Source organism: Myxine glutinosa, chromosome 12 (genome assembly GCF_964187855.1).
Source record: "Myxine glutinosa chromosome 12, kmMyxGlut1.1, whole genome shotgun sequence".
Lineage (NCBI taxonomy): Eukaryota > Metazoa > Chordata > Myxini > Myxiniformes > Myxinidae > Myxine > Myxine glutinosa.
Window position 1 is genome coordinate 50,923,355 of NC_136272.1, and position 20,096 is coordinate 50,943,450.

The 20,096-nt window shown below is 50.9% G+C and overlaps 1 protein-coding gene across 1 annotated transcript in view; it reads left to right on the forward strand.

Moving 5' to 3' along the window:
• Positions 1-2,226: 2,226 nt before the first annotated feature.
• LOC137437823 (uncharacterized) overlaps positions 2,227-20,096 on the forward strand; it is a 133,992-nt gene continuing 116,122 nt past the window's right edge. Inside the window, exons 1-3 of the mRNA XM_068132477.2 lie at positions 2,227-2,601; positions 2,763-3,233; positions 10,960-11,094. Of these exons, the coding sequence (XP_067988578.2) occupies positions 2,837-3,233; positions 10,960-11,094 (532 nt within the window). The 5' untranslated portion in view covers positions 2,227-2,601; positions 2,763-2,836. The remainder of the gene's footprint in view (positions 2,602-2,762; positions 3,234-10,959; positions 11,095-20,096) is intronic.

Here is a 20,096-nt window from a genome sequence, read left to right on the forward strand (position 1 = left end):
AACATTTACAAAAATTTACCAAGTGGAAGGTTCTAAAAACCACAACAATATATATACACACACAAACACACACACGTACACACACACGTCACACACACACACGTACACACACACACACACACAAACACATTCACACATGCACAAACACATACACATATACACACATATACATACACACATACACACACATATGTACATACATGTACACACATATATACACACACACACACATATGCATGCATGCATGCACGCACACACACACAAACACACATATATACAACATGCATTTTAAAGGCCATTTTTCCTGCTAGAGCGGGGGTTAGTCTTGCGATCCCCATGACAATCTTCTACATTTTGCCCTATTTTCTGCATCTCCCCTTGTTAACCCCCTTGCCCGCATTTCTTCTTCCACCATCTTTAGCCAAGTCTTTCTCGGTCTTCCTCGTCCTCTACTTCCTTCTACATTCATTTCCATCACTCTTCTCAACAAACACACATATTAGTGTAGCAGCATAGCAAACCTGTTGTGCATTTTGTGATACAAGCACCAAATTTGGCACAAATGTACATTAATATGTTGCGAACATTTTCAGATATTGGGCCACTTGAAATTCCGTAATTTTTTTTTTCAAATTTTTTCAAATTTCGTAATTTCAAATTTTTCGGGTGACACCGTCACAATTTCGGTCTTCGAGGCCGGCCGATATAGTGGGGCGGCTTAGCCCAAATATTCAAAAGAATTGTGCATTTTGTGATACAAGCACCAAATTTGGCACAAATGTACATTAATATGTTGCGAACATTGTGTGGTCAGCAATGAAGACGAGAGTCTGAATTACATGTATGCAAAAGACCTTGTGAACCAGTGAAGCAAATACACGGGTAAGCATGAATTAAATCTAGGGCATGATATAATTTCCATGATGTTTACCTCTACACTCAATGGTGGAAGGAGGTAATGTTTTGATCCCAGCTTGTCTGTATGTCTGTTTGTCTGTTAGTCCACAAAATTCCAGACAAAGCTTGTAGTAGTGGTAGTTGTAGTGGTAGTGGTGATAACAGAAATTGTTATATAGAACTGAACTTATATTATTATTATATGCAGAAAATAACTTCATTTCTATATGCCCTGCAGTGGACAGGTTAATTGGTTTATGCACTGAAGGGGTCACCCTGGTGTGCACTGCTGTGTTCTGCCTCACTGAGTTGTTCAGGTATGATGTACTCAGCACAAGCTTCCGGTCGGCCCGGAGGTGGGGGTGCGGGGCCTGTCACGGAACGTCAAAACAAACGGCCTGCCGGGGCCACCCAAAAGTCGGGCGTGAGGGGCGCGTCCACTAATGGAACGCCTCTCGCTTCCCAGATCGAGGGCCACGTGGTCAGGAGAACCTCGTCCCTTCCGGTCACACTTTGCCTATCGGCCGGCCTCGAAGACCGAAATTGTGACGGTGTCACCCGAAAAATTTGAAATTACGAAATTTGAAAAAATTTGAAAAAAAAAATTACGGAATTTCAAGTGGCCCAATATCTGAAAATGTTCGCAACATATTAATGTACATTTGTGCCAAATTTGGTGCTTGTATCACAAAATGCACAATTCTTTTGAATATTTGGGCTAAGCCGCCCCACTATATATACACACACATATATATACACGCACACTCATGCATGCACACACATATATACACACATATATATATACACATACACACACACACACACACACACACACACACACAAACACCTGCACACATGCACACACACAAACACATAGGCCTACACATATACACACATATACATACACACATACACACACACATACACACACACATAAATACACACATAAATACACACATAAATACACACATACACACACACACACACATGCACATGCACACACACACACACACACAAACACACATATATACACACACATATATATACACACACACTCATGCATGCACACACATATATACACACACATATATACACACATAAATACACACATAAATACACACATAAATACACACATAAATACACACATACACACACACACACACACACACACACACACACACACACAATACAAAGAAAAACGACAGCGACATGATAATTCATCTTAATTTAAAGCACGAGCGTCGATCATTGCACGAGAAACTTTCCCAACTCTTCTCCAATACAACAAAGTTTGCACGAGACGCACAAACTCGCCAGACGTCCCGGAGGCAGCTCCACGCACGCGACCTGGCAGGCGCACGGTACTCCCTGAACGAGGTCGATGGTGGGGCGTGCGGATAGCGTGGGCCGTGAGACCCAGGGGGTCGGAAGTGACGCCGCGGACGCGGATCGAGAGCTTCGGCGCTTTCGGTCTCCCTTTGGCCCCGCGGGTCGCTTCGGGTACCGACGCCATTCCTCCCGATCCCGGTCCGACGTGTCCTGTTGCGCGCGCGAATCTCGGGGTCGATGGTCCGGATTCGGGGGCACGTGGAGCTCGTTGTGAGCGACCTTGGGGGAACATTTTCATCCTTTTCCTGTTATTTTCTTCTCCCAAACTGTCGGGATCCACAATATCATTTCCACGCTCATCTCCGGGCCGATTCGGTAAGAACGCGCGTCATCAGCAATCATTACGTAACACTGTGGGACGAGGTTTGTGGGTTGATAACTTGACTATTCTTTAATAATGATAAAATAACTCATCGTAATCGTAATTATTGGCAATTACAATTGTTTCCACAGTCGAGTTCTCATGTCCCGGCCAGATATCAATGGGCCGCGTTGCAAGATAGTCAAGGAGCCGCCCTCGGATCCAGGTGCGAACGGTCAAGACCCGCCAATGGTCAAGGAGCCGCCCTCGGATCCAGGTGCGAACGGTCAAGACCCGCCAATGGTCAAGGAGCCGCCCTCGGATCCAGGTGCGAACGGTCAAGACCCGCCAGCTTCTAGGAGCCTCGACCCACCCGCTTCTAGGAGCTTCGACCCACCCGCTTCTCAGAGCTTCGACCCCCACGCTTCTAGGAGCCTCGACCCACCCGCTTCTCAGAGCCTCGACCCACCCGCTTCTAGGAGCCTCGACCCACCCGCTTCTCAGAGCCTCGACCCACCCGCTTCTCAGAGCCTCGACCCACCCGCTTCTAGGAGCCTCGACCCACCCGCTTCTAGGAGCCTCGACCCACCCGCTTCTAGGAGCCTCGACCCACCCGCTTCTCGGAGCCTCGACCCGCTCTCTCTAGGTTTGCCGCTCCTCCGCCTCCCTCTTTCGGAGCCAGTTTGTTCCAATCTGTACATTATTTAATATTATCCTTTAACTCTAAACATAATTATTCCTGTGCGTGTTGTTTTTTGTTCGAAACGTCTTATTTATCGGAGGGAATAAAACTCTCAAGTTTTTTATGAAACAAATCTCAGATCGGTTAGTGTGTGTGTGTGTGTTTGTGTGTGTGTGTGTGTGTGTGTGTGTGTGTGTGTGTGTGTGTGTGTGTGTGTGTGTGTGTGTGTGTGTGTGTGTGTTTTTTTTTGTCTTTACCTTATAGGGTTATGTCTGCCTTAGCGATGCGCGGGAGTTTTTTAAGTTTTCAACTTTGGAGAGACCACGTGATGTCCATGAGGGGACACCTTGCGTGCGGCCCCCGTGAGGCGGCCCGGCGCGGATACAGGCGTTTCCACTGCGTGCCCGGTCGTCATGACAGTCGGTCGCGTCTGACTCACTCGGGCGTGTTCAGCCATGGTGCTGTGTGCTGTCTTGTGTTCCTTTTGGACTCGTTATTTTAGTCTTTACTTTTGGTTCATGTCCCACAGCTTGGTGCAGAGGCTTACCTTTGAGCTCTCTAGTTTGGGTTCGAATCCCGACTATAAACCTTCGGTTCGGTTTGGTTGTTAGCAGGAAGTGTGTTGCTTCACAAAGTGTGCCATCCCTCGGATTGACGTGAAACCGAACGTCAGTCCTTGCCATTCGGTTCTTGAAAGACTTTGGCCGAAACATTCCATGGCTATTGAAGCTGTAGTAGTAGTAGTAGTAGTAGTAGTAGTAGTAGTAGTTGTTGTTGTTGTTGTTGTTGTTGTTGTTGTTGTTGTAGTTGTTGTAGTCGTGGTGGCAGTAGTAGTTTTAGTAATGGTAGTAGAAGTATTAGAGGTAGTGGTGGTAGTAGTCAAAGTGGTAGTAGTGGTGGTAGTCTCATGTTATAATTTAAATCATAGTTATAGTAATGGTAGTAGTCATAGTACTAGTAGTAGTTATAGTAATAGTAGTAGTTGTAGTAGTGGTATTAGTAGTAGTAGTAGTAGTGGTGATAATAGTGGTAGTAGTAGTAGTAGTAGTAGTAGTAGTAGTAGTAGTAGTAGTACTACTAGTAGTAGTAGTGGTGATAATAGTGGTAGTCTTATTCATGGTTACTATTTTAACTGGTTAGTTGAACACATTAAATACAAGGAAGCATTCTTCTTCATTCTTTGATGTCACTTCTTACTCTCATTGTGAAGCAGAGTAGACAAAGCCTTGGGTTGTTGTCACACTAACATTGCAGGTAGCGTGAGCTATTCTTCCACCATAATGAGAGAGGTAAGCTCTACCGTACTGATGTCTGTTATCTTGGCAGCTGTTCATGTCAGTACTAAAGGATTACCTAAATCAGAATGTTGAGACGTACTTGGCTGCATACCAGCCAGGTTGGCTACAACCATTTGTGGAATATTAGCTGAATGTCTACAAGCATCATTCCTGTCCGCATGTCCACAAGCATCATTCCTGTCCGCATGTCTACAAGCATCATTCCTGTCCACATGTCCACAAGCATCATTCCTGTCCACATGTCCACAAGCATCATTCCTGTCCACATGTCCACAAGCATCATTACTGTCCACATGTCCACAAGCATCATTCCTGTCCACAAGCATCATTCCTGTCCACATGTCCACAAGCATCATTCCTGTCCACATGTCCACAAGCATCATTCCTGTCCACATGTCCACAAGCATCATTCCTGTCCACATGTCCACAAGCATCATTCCTGTCCACATGTCCACAAGCATCATTCCTGTCCACATGTCCACAAGCATCATTCCTGTCCACATGTCCACAAGCATCATTCCTGTCCACATGGCCACAAGCATCATTCCTGTCCACATGGCCACAAGCATCATTCCTGTCCACATGTCCACAAGCATCATTCCTGTCCACATGTCCACAAGCATCATTCCTGTCCACATGTCCACAAGCATCATTCCTGTCCACATGTCCACAAGCATCATTCCTGTCCACATGTCCACAAGCATCATTCCTGTCCACATGGCCACAAGCATCATTCCTGTCCACATGGCCACAAGCATTATTCCTGTCCACATGTCCACAAGCATCATTCCTGTCCACATGTCCACACGCATCATTCCTGTCCACATGTCCACACGCATCATTCCTGTCCACATGTCCACAAGCATCATTCCTGTCCACATGGCCACAAGCATCATTCCTGTCCACATGGCCACAAGCATCATTCCTGTCCACATGTCCACAAGCATCATTCCTGTCCACATGTCCACAAGCATCATTCCTGTCCACATGTCCACAAGCATCATTCCTGTCCACATGTCCACAAGCATCATTCCTGTCCACATGTCCACAAGCATCATTCCTGTCCACATGGCCACAAGCATCATTCCTGTCCACATGTCCACAAGCATCATTCCTGTCCACATGTCCACAAGCATCATTCCTGTCCATATGTCCACAAGCATCATTCCTGTCCACATGTCCACAAGCATCATTCCTGTCCACATGTCCACAAGCATCATTCCTGCTGGAAAAGGACTACATTACCAGCACGCATTGAGCACTTCACCGTCTCCCTTATGTATGGCTCTTTGCATAGAGCTCAAGCCATTGGGCATTGTCTGCTTGTCCATCGGTCTGTCTCAGATGCCCTTTGTCCATACGTCAATCGTAATGCACTTTGTGGTTTAGCAAACGTTGCACCTTCACATAAATCTCGCTCATGTTGGTGAAATTTGCAATGAATACCTTGGTTTTGATGCAGACACGTAAAGACGTCATTGAACCATCTTGTCTGTGCTTTATTAGCAGCCAATTATTGTATTAATCAATTTACGAATCTCTCGAGTACTAACCCCATACTCACAATTAATTTCATTTCATTTGACAATTCAATTATTCAAAGATCAAAACATTGTATAGCATCAGGTACAATCAAAATCTTTCAAGTAGGTCGGGGGTTTAACCTGACGGCCTGAACGACGCAACCGATCCCTTGAATCTGCAAGAGGGTCGTCTCTTTCCAGATGCTCCAGCCCTGTACAGTCACGTGAAAAAGTAAGTACACCCCATGTAAAGTTTTGACTTTTTCAACATATTTCAACGTACAGCTATTTGATCTTCATTTCAACAATATTGATAGATAAAGGTGATATAATATAACAAATATCATGAAACATTTACATTTTGTCATCCATGGTATAATTTAAATAAACATAAATGCAAATTTCGCACATGGAAAAAGTAAGTACACCCTTGGCTCTAATAGGTGGTATTGCCCCCTTTGGCAGAAACAACCTCAAGTAGGCGTTTCTTATCACTGTCTACCTGTCTCTGACATCGACTTGGAGAAATTTTTGCCCACTCCTCCATGCAGAATTCTTTCAGTTGTGCGATGTTTGAAGGGTTTCTTGCATGCACAGCTCGTTTCAAATCCCCCCACAACATCTCGATGTGATTTAGATCCGGGCTTTGACTTGGCCATTCCAGAACCCTCCATTTATTTATTTTCAGCCATCCCTTGGTGGATTTACTGGTATTTTTAGGGTCATTGTCATGTTGCAAGGTCCACCCTCGGTTGAGCTTCAACTTTCCGACAGATGGCCTCACATTATCCTCAAGCACCCTCTGGTACAATGAAGAACTCATAGTGGATTCTATGATGGTGAGCTGCCCAGGCCCTGATGCAGCAAAGCTGCCCCAAACCATAATATTTCCACCACCATGCTTTCCAGGTTGGTATCAGGTTCTTGTGGTCAAATGCTGTCTTTGGTTTTCGCCAAACATGTCTTCTGGTACTGTGGCCAAATAGCTCTACCCTTGACTCATCTGTCCAGATCACATTGTCCCAGAAGAGCTGGTCTTTGCCTAGGTGTTCATTGGCAAACTTTATTCTTGCCCTGATGTTCTTTCTGGACAGCAAAGGTTTCTGCCTGGCACACCTCCCAAGTAGATCAAATTTGTGCAGCCTTTTTCTAATGGTAGACTCGTGCACTTTGACATCAACAGTGGCAAGAGCTACCTGTAGGTCCCGTGATAACATTATAGGGTTCTTCGAGACTTATTTCAGCATCTTGCGGTCTGCTCTCGGACTGAACTTGCTGGGGCGGCCTGGCCTGAACAAGTTGGCAGTTGTTTGGAATCTTCTCCACTTGTAGATGATCTTCCAGACAGTCGAACGATTGATTTCAAATTGTTTGGAAATCTTTTAAAATCCCTTCCCAGACTCGTAGGCATCTATAACCTTCTTTCTGAAGGCCTCAGAGAGGTCTTTTGATCTCGGCATGGTGATGCCGCACACTTCAACAACAAAGAGCAAACCAAACGAAATGTCTGAGGTTTAAATAAGACAGAATCCTCCAAGATCCTCTCTGATGATGTTCTAATCATTTGCACCTGATTCTAATTTTAGGTATTTGAAGTAGTGATAAATGTAGGGGTGTACTTACTTTTTCCACATGCGAAATTTGCATTTGTTTATTTAAATTATACAATGAACTACAAAATGTAAATGCTTCATGATATTTGTTATATTATATCACCTTTATCTATCAATATTGTTGAAATGAAGATCAAAATAGCTGTATGTTGAAATATGTTGAAAAAGTCAAAACTTTACATGGGGTGTACTTACCTTTTCACATGACTGTAGTTGACCTCTCATCACCAATGCCCACACTCGACTTCACCACAGACTCTTGCTGGTCCAGAACTGTGCATGAAAGCCTGGGAGAGCTCCTCTCCTCCGAGGGCTCAGGTCGAGGACGTAACTGGTCCACATGCCTGCGTGTAGGCCCACCCTCATCTAGATGCACCTGATATGACACTGGTCCGGTCTGCTTTGTCACTGTACCCTGCAGCCATGGGTCCCCTTGACCATGGTTCTTTGCAAACACAGTACATTGGGGAACAAAACCACGATCTGTACCACCATAGTACTCCTTTTGACGCTCCTGTTGTTGACTTACACGCACGTTCACTCTTGGGTGAACCAAATCCAGGCGCAATGTCAACTTGCGATTGACCAACAATTCAGCCGGTGTGAGGCCCGTCGTTGTGTGTGGGGTTGCATTACCTGTTTAAAGGTCTGTACCATTCTAGCTGCCAGACCGTTAGAAGCTGGTCAGACTGGAGCCGACGTAGAGTGATAAACTCCATTTTGAGCGTAAAAGGCCCAAAATTCAGCAGCGGTGAAACAAGTGCCATTGTCCGACACCAGATGTTCCACTAGACCATGGGTTTTAAAAAGGTCCACCAGACATTCAATAGTAGCTGTTGCAGTAGCAGTCACCACTACCCTGATTTCTACAAATTTTGAAAATGCATCGGAAGCAACCAAGAACGTCCGGCCCTAGAAAGGCCCTGCATAATCCACATGGAGCTGTTGCCATGGTCTAGCCCACGACTCCACCTGAATAAATGTTGACTTGTAATCCCCACATATCCTAAGAGAGTCATCGGCTTTCAGAACAGGAACCACCAGAGATGGCCATTCTGAATAATTGGTTTTCTCGATTATTCCCTCAGACTCTAAACGGTCCAATTCTGCCTCCAGTTTGGCTTTCAATGCAAAAGGCACAGGTCTCACCTTGAGGAACTTAGGCCTTGCTCCTTCTCTGATGCCCAGCTTTGCCTTCATACCCTTGACTTGTCCGACTCCCATATTAAACAAATCATTGTATTCCCTTATCAGGCTTCCTCCGGGGTCTTGCCCTTGGCCCCCAGCATACTGCAACTGCTTGATTTCTGACCAATTCAATCTTAGCTTCTCCAGCCAGTTCCTGCCAATCAAGCTAGGACCCGTTTTGGTTATGACTAGTCCCAAAATCCATTTCTGTCCCTGGAACATCACTTCTACATCGACTTGACCAAGTACCGGGACTTGCTCACCTGTAAACGTTTTAATTATTCAATGACGTGGCAGCATGGCAAGTTTCTATACGGGTGAGTCAAAAACTTTTTGGTTGATGAGAGAGCATGACGCCCTCATGTCAATCTCCATCAGAACATCAACACCTCCAACGTTGAGTGTACACACATAGGCTCCGGCACACGGTGAATGGTAGATTTCATCGTACTCCACCTCACTGCGTCTGCCAACACCCATTGCTGGTTGGTTATCCTCGACCTCGCCCATGCCCAACAGCTCCAAGTGCTTCAACTCTGACTGACGTGATGGCTTTGGCTTGCCCACCTGCGTGACCGCCAGCTTTGCTATACAGTGTCGGGCAACGTGGCCCACTTTGTCACATTGGAAATGCTTCTCATTCCGAAATCGGAAGATTTCTGAAGCATGTCTGCCTCCACACCTACAGCAACCCATTATTGCTTGAGGTGAATCAGATTATTCCATAAGCTTGCTCCTCCAGGACAGCTGGTTGAGTCCTGCATCAAACACTTGATTCAACACCAATCCGCTCGACGCTTCACGAATCGCCGCCACTCCGCCTTTTGCCGCCTCATGAGCCGAGGCTTTCTCTATAGCCTGCCCCAATCCCAGATCAGACTCCAACAATTTCTTCTGCAGAGACTCATCCCTCACCCCAAAGGTGAACTGGTCCCATATCATATCCTCCAACAGGACTCCATACTCACAAAGCTCACTCATATGTCGACGTTTCGTGAGGGGTGCACTTATAGTCTGTCCTGGCTGCTGCACCCCCCCCCCCCCCCCCCCCACCGAAACCGTGCTCAGGTTTTATGTGGCTTGGGAGAATAATGTTCCTTCACCCTTTTCACAATCTCCTGGTATGTTACCTCTCTAGGCTTGGAAGGTGACACCAATCATCGTATTACTTGGTATACTTCTGTTCCGATGATAGACAGAAATATCGCCCTCTTTTTGTTCTCATCGGTGATCTGGTTCTCCTCACAGTAGAACGAATCTCTCAATGTAGGCCTCCCAGGACTCTCTCTCCAGCTGGAACAATTTTCCATAAGCCGCCATCTCAAGAATGTAGTTTTCCTTGTCGCCAATTATGTAATGTCACCAGGATCCAGTATCACTCCTTGAAGTTCATCAACAAAGATTTATTGTAAGCGAAAACCAAAGTCATTCAGCAGGAGCGATCATCACAGCAAACGTCTCCATTGCCAACATGGCGCGCTCGCTAAGCTCCGCCCTTCCGGATCCGGATGTTTATGTTTAAAACTTCAAATACCACAATAAAGCAAATTAACACAATTACCTTATAACAATATCTCACAAGATGCATATCAGACGGCCGACTTTACACTTTCAAACGCTTCCATTTGACCGACTCTTGTAGTACACCTTGGCAGGTCGATCTTGTTTTTACCTCTGCCACCGAAGGTGGGCGGAGGTTGTGTTTTCATCTGTCTGACTGTTTGTCTCTCTGTCTGTCTGTGAACTGGATATCTCAGTTGTGGACGGTTTCAGACAAAACCTGGTGGACAGGTTGGGTGTGTGACAAGGACGAATCGATTCAATTTTGGTGAAGATCCGAATCCTGATATGAGAATATTTAAACTTTTTCAAGTGATTCTTCACCATTGAGTGATGAGGCCAAAACGATATGTAGAACGATATTTCAAAAAGTTATGGACAAAACGTTATTTTCAAAAGGTTTTCAAAAAGTTATCATGTCCACAATTGTAACTATTATCGTTTTTGTAGTTGTTGCTGTCATTGTTTTCATAGTTTGGTGAAATTAAGCACTGTGTAAATTGTACAGCCCTGCATGGTGATGTAGGCCCAATCATTGCGGAAATTGAGGAGATTGAAAGCAACGAGTCAAGGCAGCCTGAGAGTGGACCTGTGGTGACACAGCAACCACTGCAGAGCGAGGACCAGGAAGATCTAAAGCCAGGTACATGCTCTTCACGCTCGCTCTTCACGGTCACACTAGTGCACATTGCGAAAACAGATGATCATTTGTAACATATATATATATATATATATATATATATATATATATATATATATATATATATATATATATATATATATATATATACATATGTGCAGTGTCTTCAGAAAGTATTCACACCCCTTGACTTTTTCACTTTTTCTTGTGTCACAGCCTGAATTTAAAATGGATTAAATTAAGATTTTTTTTTGTCTCTGATCTACACATAATACCCCATAATATCAAATATATACACATACATATATTGTTACAGACGTCACCTATGGATAACTCCAAAAGACCACAGACCACAGAGACCTATGACCTTTAACTCAGGCTTGATCATCGTGCCCAGAGCCGGTTTACCCCTCACCCTCCTCTCCCTTCCCCACACCTGATTTTTAGTTTCCTTTCATTTGAATCACCATTCACCTTTCCTTCAAGTATTCCTTTCATTCTTCTCACCTTTCTTCCTTCTCATTTTTCCTTTTACTTATCTACCTCAAAAAATCCCTCACTCTCCCCACAAAAATATCCATCAGCTTTCCATCCCAACAGTACCTATGTAATATGCAGATGACCCCCCTCATCCTACCAACATATTTTACATACAAATCCTACCAACTGGGGTCCGTTCGCCCCCCCCCCCACCCCCCAAATATTTTAGTTTTTATAACAAAGAAAAATTAATCACAAAAGACCTTTGCTTGTTCAAATATTTTATTGGTTACATACAAGTGATAATAGCACAAAAATACCAGAATATTAGTCAATGCATTCCTTGATGGGTCATTTGTCAGGAAATATCACCTAAATTTAGCTCATTTTTCAGCTAATATTGGCATATTACATGTATCTGAACTAAACAATAGCATTGAAGGAACTGCGCTCCAACGCGAGTCGAAAGAATTGACGCGACCAAAGACGGAATTCGTCCGAGTTGCTTTATTGAAACAAAACAGCTCAGGTATTCTGACAAGCCCGTTTAACGGGCAGCAATATATTGTTACAGACGCGGTTGTGGATGTTGGTTTACCGAGCGGTTTGGTATGACCGCGTCTGCACAGTTTACCCGATTATACTCGAACCTTGGCCGAGTCGCGCTACGCTAAATCAATTGAGGAAAGGACACAGCGGCTGGGTTAAAATGACACAACACCAGGGGTACAGTTCTCAAGACCTCCGGAGGAGGTTATAATAGTTCGGAACGTTAGATTACAAGGACAAGAGAGACAGCACAGAAAGGTGGGCACTTAATCACGGTCTTATCTTAGCCCCGACAGACGACAGATAAACGGGACAAGACTGACTCACACGGGGATTGATGGCAAGGAAAGGCAGGTAGTCGATGGCTCAAGGTGCACTCTTGGCTCAGGGACAGGATCCACATGGTCCGAAAGATGCAGGGAGGTCTCTCAGCGCTCGGAGGTCGCGACTGGTTCTTCTTCAAGCTCGGGGCGCATCTGACGTCACGTCCGGTAAGTGGCTGCGTATATCCGGCGGGGAGTGACACGCCCTCGGCTCGTTAGCTCCGCCCCAGATGGAATCAGCCCGTTGCTTCTTATTGGGTGCGGGGGTTACCGGGCTCCGCCCTTGACGAGGAGCTGACAGCCAGCCCCTTCGTGGTAACACCGTGGGCGCACATGGCAATGGCGGCTAACCAAGCCGGTGTGAGGACGCACACTCCCCGCACCGCGGCCGCGCCGCCCCCGCTGTGGTTGTAGTTGTTGTTGTTATTGTTTCATGAGGAAGATGGGAGGAGGTTTGGGGAGGTCCTAAACTCACTACTGGTGCCATACAATCACATTCTGGTGCAACGAAGAGTCAGAATTAATGGAAATGAGTCCTTAACTGACATAGACTAAGAATAACTAGCAAGAGGTCCTATAGTTGTCTACGCGAGATGCGGTGAACCTGGGCACGACATTTAATGGGGGAAAAAGGGGAAGGTCGGTTCTACAGAGTGTTATTTACAGGCAATGGGACTAGGGAATGGGGGATTGGGGATAGTTGGGGAGTATTGGGGAAATAGGGGAATATTTACAAGCGGATATGGAGGCCAAATCCCATATCCGCAACATTATATACACATTTATGTCGGGAAGTTTGCCCGGCAAAAGCTATACCGGGCATGCCCGGGTATCAAGGGCGAGCCTTGGAAAGGCGAGTCTGGACCTGCCCGGGCGTGTTTGGCTGCGGCCTGGCAAGTCGAGGCTGGGCGTGCCCGGGCGCTCTGGGCGAGCCCTGGAAAGGCGATAGCGGGCATGCCCGGACGCTCTGGGCGAGCCCTGGAAAGGCGATAGCGGGCATGCCCGGACGCTCTGGGCGAGCCCTGAAAAGGCGATAGCGGGCATGCCCGGACGCTCTGGGCGAGCCCTGGAAAGGCAAGAGCGGGCATGCCCGGGAAAGACGAGACCGGGCGTGCCCGGGAGGTTCGGGCGTGCCCGGGAACAGTGAGTCCGGGCATGCCCGGGAGAGGCGCGTCTGGCCGTGTTCTGGCCGGTGCAAGGCGATTGTGTGCATCCAGCGGTAACCGCTACACACGCCCCTCCAGAATCGACCTGCACCGGCAGGGTCAATTTAAGGGGGGTCCGGATGACCTGGCCGAAGCGACCCCTGGAGGGTCGTGGGGAGGGGTCCGACGTGGTGGTGGGTGGTCGAGCGGGGGGAACTGTGGACGGGGGGCGGCCTCGCCGCGGAGGAAGGGCCAACCGTGGTGGTCGGTCGACGTCCATGTGCGCCGGTTTGAGGCGGTCCACAGAAATCCGGTCCGGCCGGCCGCCGAAGTCGACGATGAAAGACTTGTCGCCCCGTCGCAGGACCCGGAAGGGCCCGTCGTACGGCGGCCGGAGTGGCCCCCGGTGCGCGTCATGACGCACAAAGACGTACTCCGCTGTGCGAAGCGCCGGGGGGGACGTAGGACTGGGGGCCACCGTGGCGGGACGTCGGCACGGGGGCAAATCGTCGGGCGGCCTCCTGGGGGTCCGAGCGCTGGCGAGCGGCGGACCAGGGACTGGTAGCGTCGGGCACGAATTCGCCCGGGACGCGGAGCGGCTGGCCGTAGACGAGCTCAGCGGCGGACGCCTGGAGGTCTTCCTTGGGGGCCGTGCGAAGGCCCAAAAGGACCCACGGCAGCCGGTCGGCCCAACCGTCGTCCTGAAGGCCGGCCATGAGTGCGGCCTTCATGGAGCGGTGAAACCGCTCGCACAACCCGTTGGCTTGGGGGTGGTAGGCCGTGGTGCGGTGCAGCGTGACCCCCAACGAACGGGCGACCGCGCCCCAAAGCTCAGACGTGAACTGTGGGCCGCGGTCGGACGAGATGTCTGCTGGTGCGCCGAAGCGCGCGACCCAGGTGGCGATGAACGCCTGCGCCATGTCGGCGGTGGTGGTTGAGGCGAGGGGCACGGCCTCCGGCCACCTGGTGGTCCTGTCCACCATGGTGAGCAGGTGGGTGAACCCCCGCGAGGGGGGCAGGGGACCCACCAGGTCCACGTGGACGTGGTCGAAACGCCGTTCAGGCACGGCGAAAGGTGCCAGCGGGGCCTGGGTGTGGCGGTGGACCTTGACCCGCTGGCAGGCCGTGCAGGCGTTGGCCCAGTCGCGGATGTTTCGTCGAAGGCCGTGCCAGACGAAACGCGCCGACACCAGCTTCTGAGAAGCTTTCCGGCCCGGGTGAGAAAGGCCGTGGATGGAGGCGAAGATGCGGCGCTGCCAGGAAACGGGCACGATGGGGCGAGGCTGGCCCTGGGAGACGTCGCAGAGCAGGACGGTGCCCGCGAAGGGAATGTCGGCCAGGCGGAGGCCCGTGTCCGCCGCACGGAGTGCCTGCACCGAGGCGTCGGTGGTCTGGTCGGCCGCCATGAGCGCGAAGTCCACGCCGAGGTGGACCGCGTTCGCGCTGACCCGAGAAAGACAGTCGGCCACGGCGTTGTCTTTGCCGGCGACGTGCCGGATGTCCGTGGTGAACTCCGACACGGCGGAGAGGTGGCGCTGCTGGCGGGCCGACCACGGCTCCGTGACCTTAGCCATTGCGTAGACCAACGGCTTGTGGTCGACGAAAGCCGTGAACGGGCGACCCTCCAGGAGGTGTCGGAAATGGCGAACGGCCAGGAATAGCCCGAGCAGCTCGCGGTCGAACGTGCTGTAGTTTAACTCGTTCGGCCGGAGTTGCCGGCTGAAAAAAGCGAGTGGCTGCCAAACCCCGTCCACCCATTGCTCATGGACGGCGCCCACCGCGTAGTTGGAGGCGTCCGTAGTGAGGGCAATGGGCGCGTTGAGCACCGGGTGAGCCAGCAGCGTTGCGTCGGCGAGGGCCCGTTTGGCGCTGGCGAAGGCCGCGTCCATGGCCGCGGACCAAACAATGTCATGCTTGGCCGGCTTGCCCCGGAGGGCCTCGTAAAGGGGCCGCATGAGCTGAGCAGCGCGGGGCACGAATCGGTGATAAAAATTCACCATGCCAAGGAACTCTTGGAGGGCCTTGATGGAACGGGGACGTGGGAACGTGGTGATGGCCTCGACCTTGGTCGGCAGCGGCACGGCCCCGGTCTTGGTGATGCGGTGGCCCAAAAAGTCAACGGTCGTCGCGCCGAAGTGGCATTTGACCGGGTTGACAATTAAGCCGTGCTCGCTGAGGCGACCGAACAGTGTTCGGAGGTGGAGGAGGTGCTCGGCGCGGGACGTGCTGGCGACGAGGATATCGTCCAGATAGACGAAAAGAAATGGCAGGTCGCGCAGCACGCCGTCCATCAAGCGCTGGAACGCCTGGGCCGCGTTCTTGAGGCCAAACGGCATCCCCAAAAATTCGAACAGGCCGAACGGCGTGATGACGGCCGTCTTCGGGACGTCGGCCGCCCGGACAGGTACCTGGTGGTAGCCCCGTATCAGGTCAATTTTCGAAAAGATGACCCGTCCCGCCAAACGGGCGGAAAAGTCCTGAATATGCGGGATCGGGTACCTGTCGGGGGTGGTAGCGTCGTTGAGACGGCGGTAGTCGCCACACGGGCGCCATCCACCCCCCGGCTTTGGCACGATGTGCAGTGGCGAGGCCCACGCGCTATCGGAGCGCCGCACGATGCCGAGGTGCTCCAACGCGTCGAACTCGGCCTTCGCCACGGCGAGCTTGGCCGGGTCGAGGCGGCGGGCCCTGGCGTAGACCGGCGGGCCCGTAGTGGGTATGTGGTGCTCAATCCCGTGCTGCACCGCGACGGCCGAAAACGTCGGCCGCGTGAGGGCCGGGAATTCCGCGAGCAGGCGAGCGAACTCGTTCGCTGCCGGGATGGCGCACGCCAGTTCGGTCGGCGCGGAACTGCTCATCGTGCACGCCAGGGAGCTGAAGGTCTCGGCGTTGACAAGGCGACGACGTTTGACGTCGACCAGCAGCCTGTGCGCGCAGAGGAAGTCGGCGCCCAGCAAAGCCATGGGGACGCAGGCGGTCACAAAAGTCCATTGAAAACGCTGGCTGCCGAAGCAGAGGGTGACGACGCGTGGGCCGAAAGTGCGTATGGCCGAGCCATTAGCAGCGACCAAAGAGGGGCCGCAAACGGCGTCCCGCCTGTCCTGCTCGGAGGCGGGTATGACGCTCAGTTGGGCGCCGGTGTCACACAGGAAACGCCGCCCAGACGCTTTGTCCCGAATAAACAGCAAGTTGCCCGAGTGGCCGGCGCTCATGGCTGGGAATGAACGCCGGCCCGGCCGTTTCCCGACCTGCCGAAAGTGCACGGGGGTCGGCACGTCCGAGCCTTGTGTCCGAACCTGGCGTGGTAATAACACCACGCCCGGTCAGGTGGAGGCCCCGGCCGTCGTGTCGGAAGCGGGCGGTGCGGCGTGGCGGCCGCCAGTTGCACCGGCAGTTCGGCCTCCAACCGCGCAGGGCGCTCGGGCGTCGTGGGCGTCGCCTCGGACGGCGGCGGGCTCCAGGTAACCGCGCCGATGTGCTGGCCCGCCGAGGAGATCTTATCGGCTTCCCTGGCGAGGGCGCGGGAATCCGTGATCAACGTGCCAGCCAGGGCGAGGTGTACCGGGTGAGGCAGCTGGCGAAGGAACAGCTCGCGGAACAGAAAATCCGGAGAGTGCTTACCGAGCAACGAGAGCATATAGTCCATGCGCTCTGACGGGCGCGTGTCGCCGAGCTCGGGCAGAGCGAGCAGGCGCCGTGCACGTGCTGCCGGTGAGAGGGCGAAAGCGTCGAGGAGTGTCTTCAGCGCGTCGTATTTGTCAGCAGCCGGCGGGTGCTCAAGGAGGCTCAAGGCGCGGGCCGCGGTGGCGGAACCGAGCGCCGCCACAACATGGTGGAAGCGGGTGTCGTCCGCGGTGATGCCTCGCAGGGCGAACTGAGAGTCCGCCTGAGCGAACCAAACAGCCGCGTGAGCCTCCCAGAAGGTAGGCAGTTTAAGCGTCACTGCCGTATCCATGTCGGTAGGTCACCAATGAAGGAACTGCGCTCCAACGCGAGTCGAAAGAATTGACGCGACCAAAGACGGAATTCGTTCGAGTTGCTTTATTGAAACAAAACAGCTCAGGTATTCTGACAAGCCCGTTTATCGGGCAGCAATATATATACACATTTATGTCGGGAAGTTTGCCCGGCAAAAGCTATACCGGGCATGCCCGGGTGTCAAGGGCGAGCCTTGGAAAGGCGAGTCTGGACCTGCCCGGGCGTGTTTGGCTGCGGCCTGGCAAGTCGAGGCTGGGCGTGCCCAGGCGCTCTGGGCGAGCCCTGGAAAGGCGATAGCGGGCATGCCCGGACGCTCTGGGCGAGCCCTGGAAAGGCGATAGCGGGCATGCCCGGACGCTCTGGGCGAGCCCTGAAAAGGCGATAGCGGGCATGCCCGGACGCTCTGGGCGAGCCCTGGAAAGGCGAGAGCGGGCATGCCCGGGAAAGACGAGACCGGGCGTGCCCGGGAGGTTCGGGCGTGCCGGGGAACAGTGAGTCCGGGCATGCCCGGGAGAGGCGCGTCTAGCCGTGTTCTGGCCGGTGCAAGGCGATTGTGTGCATCCAGCGGTAACCGCTACAGCATAACGCTTTACCAAACTATAACCTGAGATACCTTCAACAAAATTAATTGATTGACTATCATCATGTTCTGCAGAAACAAATGTTTTGAATTTTTTAAACTTGAATAGTGTGCCGCGTTTGGATTTATTGGCATTGTTCGCAAACAACCTGTTGGGTGCTGTTATCGGAACATACAGGCTTCCTACATGCCCCACATTTCAGCCTAACTTTCTTGTCAACTTCACGAGGACAAAGGCTACATCTTTTCCTCTTGGTAACACCCACTGCCCGTTGAGCCTGCTGTGGCCGAGCAGGATCTACTACGCCAACCATCTTCATTGCCATACGGATCGGTGCCTGTAATGTTGGTATCGGGGACCGGCGCCGGACCTGTGGCATGATCAGTTCGTGTGCCAGTTCCAGCAGGAAGAGACGTCGTCGTCATCGTCCCTCAGATGCCTTCCACTCAGGAAAGTTGACGAGCCATATGATGAATGCAGCCACAGCCCCAACATCAATGCAGTTACCGAACAGTACAACAGGCCAACGGTTCACCTTTCTCCTGGCGGTGAACATAGTTGCTAGGTGGTCAAGGTTGTCCACTCCACTCTTGGTGGCATTGTAATGCAGGATAATCTCTGGCTTGTGCACTTCTCCTGCAACACTTGCATCATGCTGCATAGTGGACACAGCTCGAACAGACTTATTCTGCTTTGGAACATACGACACCAGTGTCACCTGGTCCTTGAAGCCAAACAATGAGCTGTGGACCTCTCTGTTGTTGCTGGCTTTCATTGCATCAGGTCAGTGAGGCTTGTTGGAACGGATTGTACCCACATAGGTGAGGCCATCAATTAGCAGATCTTCAGCCAGAGGAATAGATGTGAAGAAATTATCTGCTGGAACATTTCGACCACTTCTGAGCCAGGGTGCCACCAACTCCTTCACGACCCGCGCACCTTGTCCAACATCGCGCTGTTCACCAGGTTGTCTGCCTAAGTACACATCACCTTTCAGTGGGTAAGTGGTCTCAGCATCGCAACACCACCAGATTTTGATGCCATATTTTGCAGGCTTTGAAGGAATATATTGGCGAAATCCACACCTACCTCTGAAGGCCACAAACGATTCATCAACACAGAGGTCAGTTCCCGGAATATAGAACATTGGAAGTTGCGCTTGAAACAGGAGCCAGAAGTCACGGAATGGTGCTAGTTTGTCTGTTGCTTCCCTTTGTGCTCGAGTTGCTTTATTGTCAAATCTCAGCAACTTCAGGATCTCTGTAAATCAGGTCCTAGACATCGTGGCAATGAAGATGGGCCTGCCTTCCTTTTCATGCCAGAGTGATGCAACTGGCTCATGGTTGGATCGGTGCACCCCAGCGACCAGACAAAGCCCAATGAAAGTCTTCATTTCAGTATCGTCAACTGCTGTCCAAACCTTTACTTGTTCAGGATTAGCATCATTCCATTCCCTGGACCAACGCCTGGCTTCACGGTTGGTTTCAATGACTACCAGATCAATCATGGCAGGTGTAATGAAGAAGCCAAATGCTTCCGCCATCGAGTTACAACGAGCAGCATTGGTGATGCCAGGTGGCTGTCTGATGATATCCTGTACACGACGTCTACCAATATTTGAGGCATTTCTTTGCCACACAGTGCCATTTCGTCCCACAAGTGCAATCTGTCCTGGATCTGGTTGATTGGCGGCATCCGGAGCTGGTGCATTTGCTGGCATTTGGTATGCATGGCCACGTCCACGGCCACGCCCACGCCCTCTGGCTGGATCAGGTTGAGGGGGCGCGTCAGTCTCATCAGCATCCTGGGCATCAGGGGCTGGTTCGGCAGATTCGATGTCGCTATGGTAAGATGGTTCTGAGATGTGATCGCTTTCAGCATCTGAAATGTCTGAATCTTCCAGATCAGAAAGTTCCTCAGGTTGTAATATCATCCTAAGAACCTGTGCA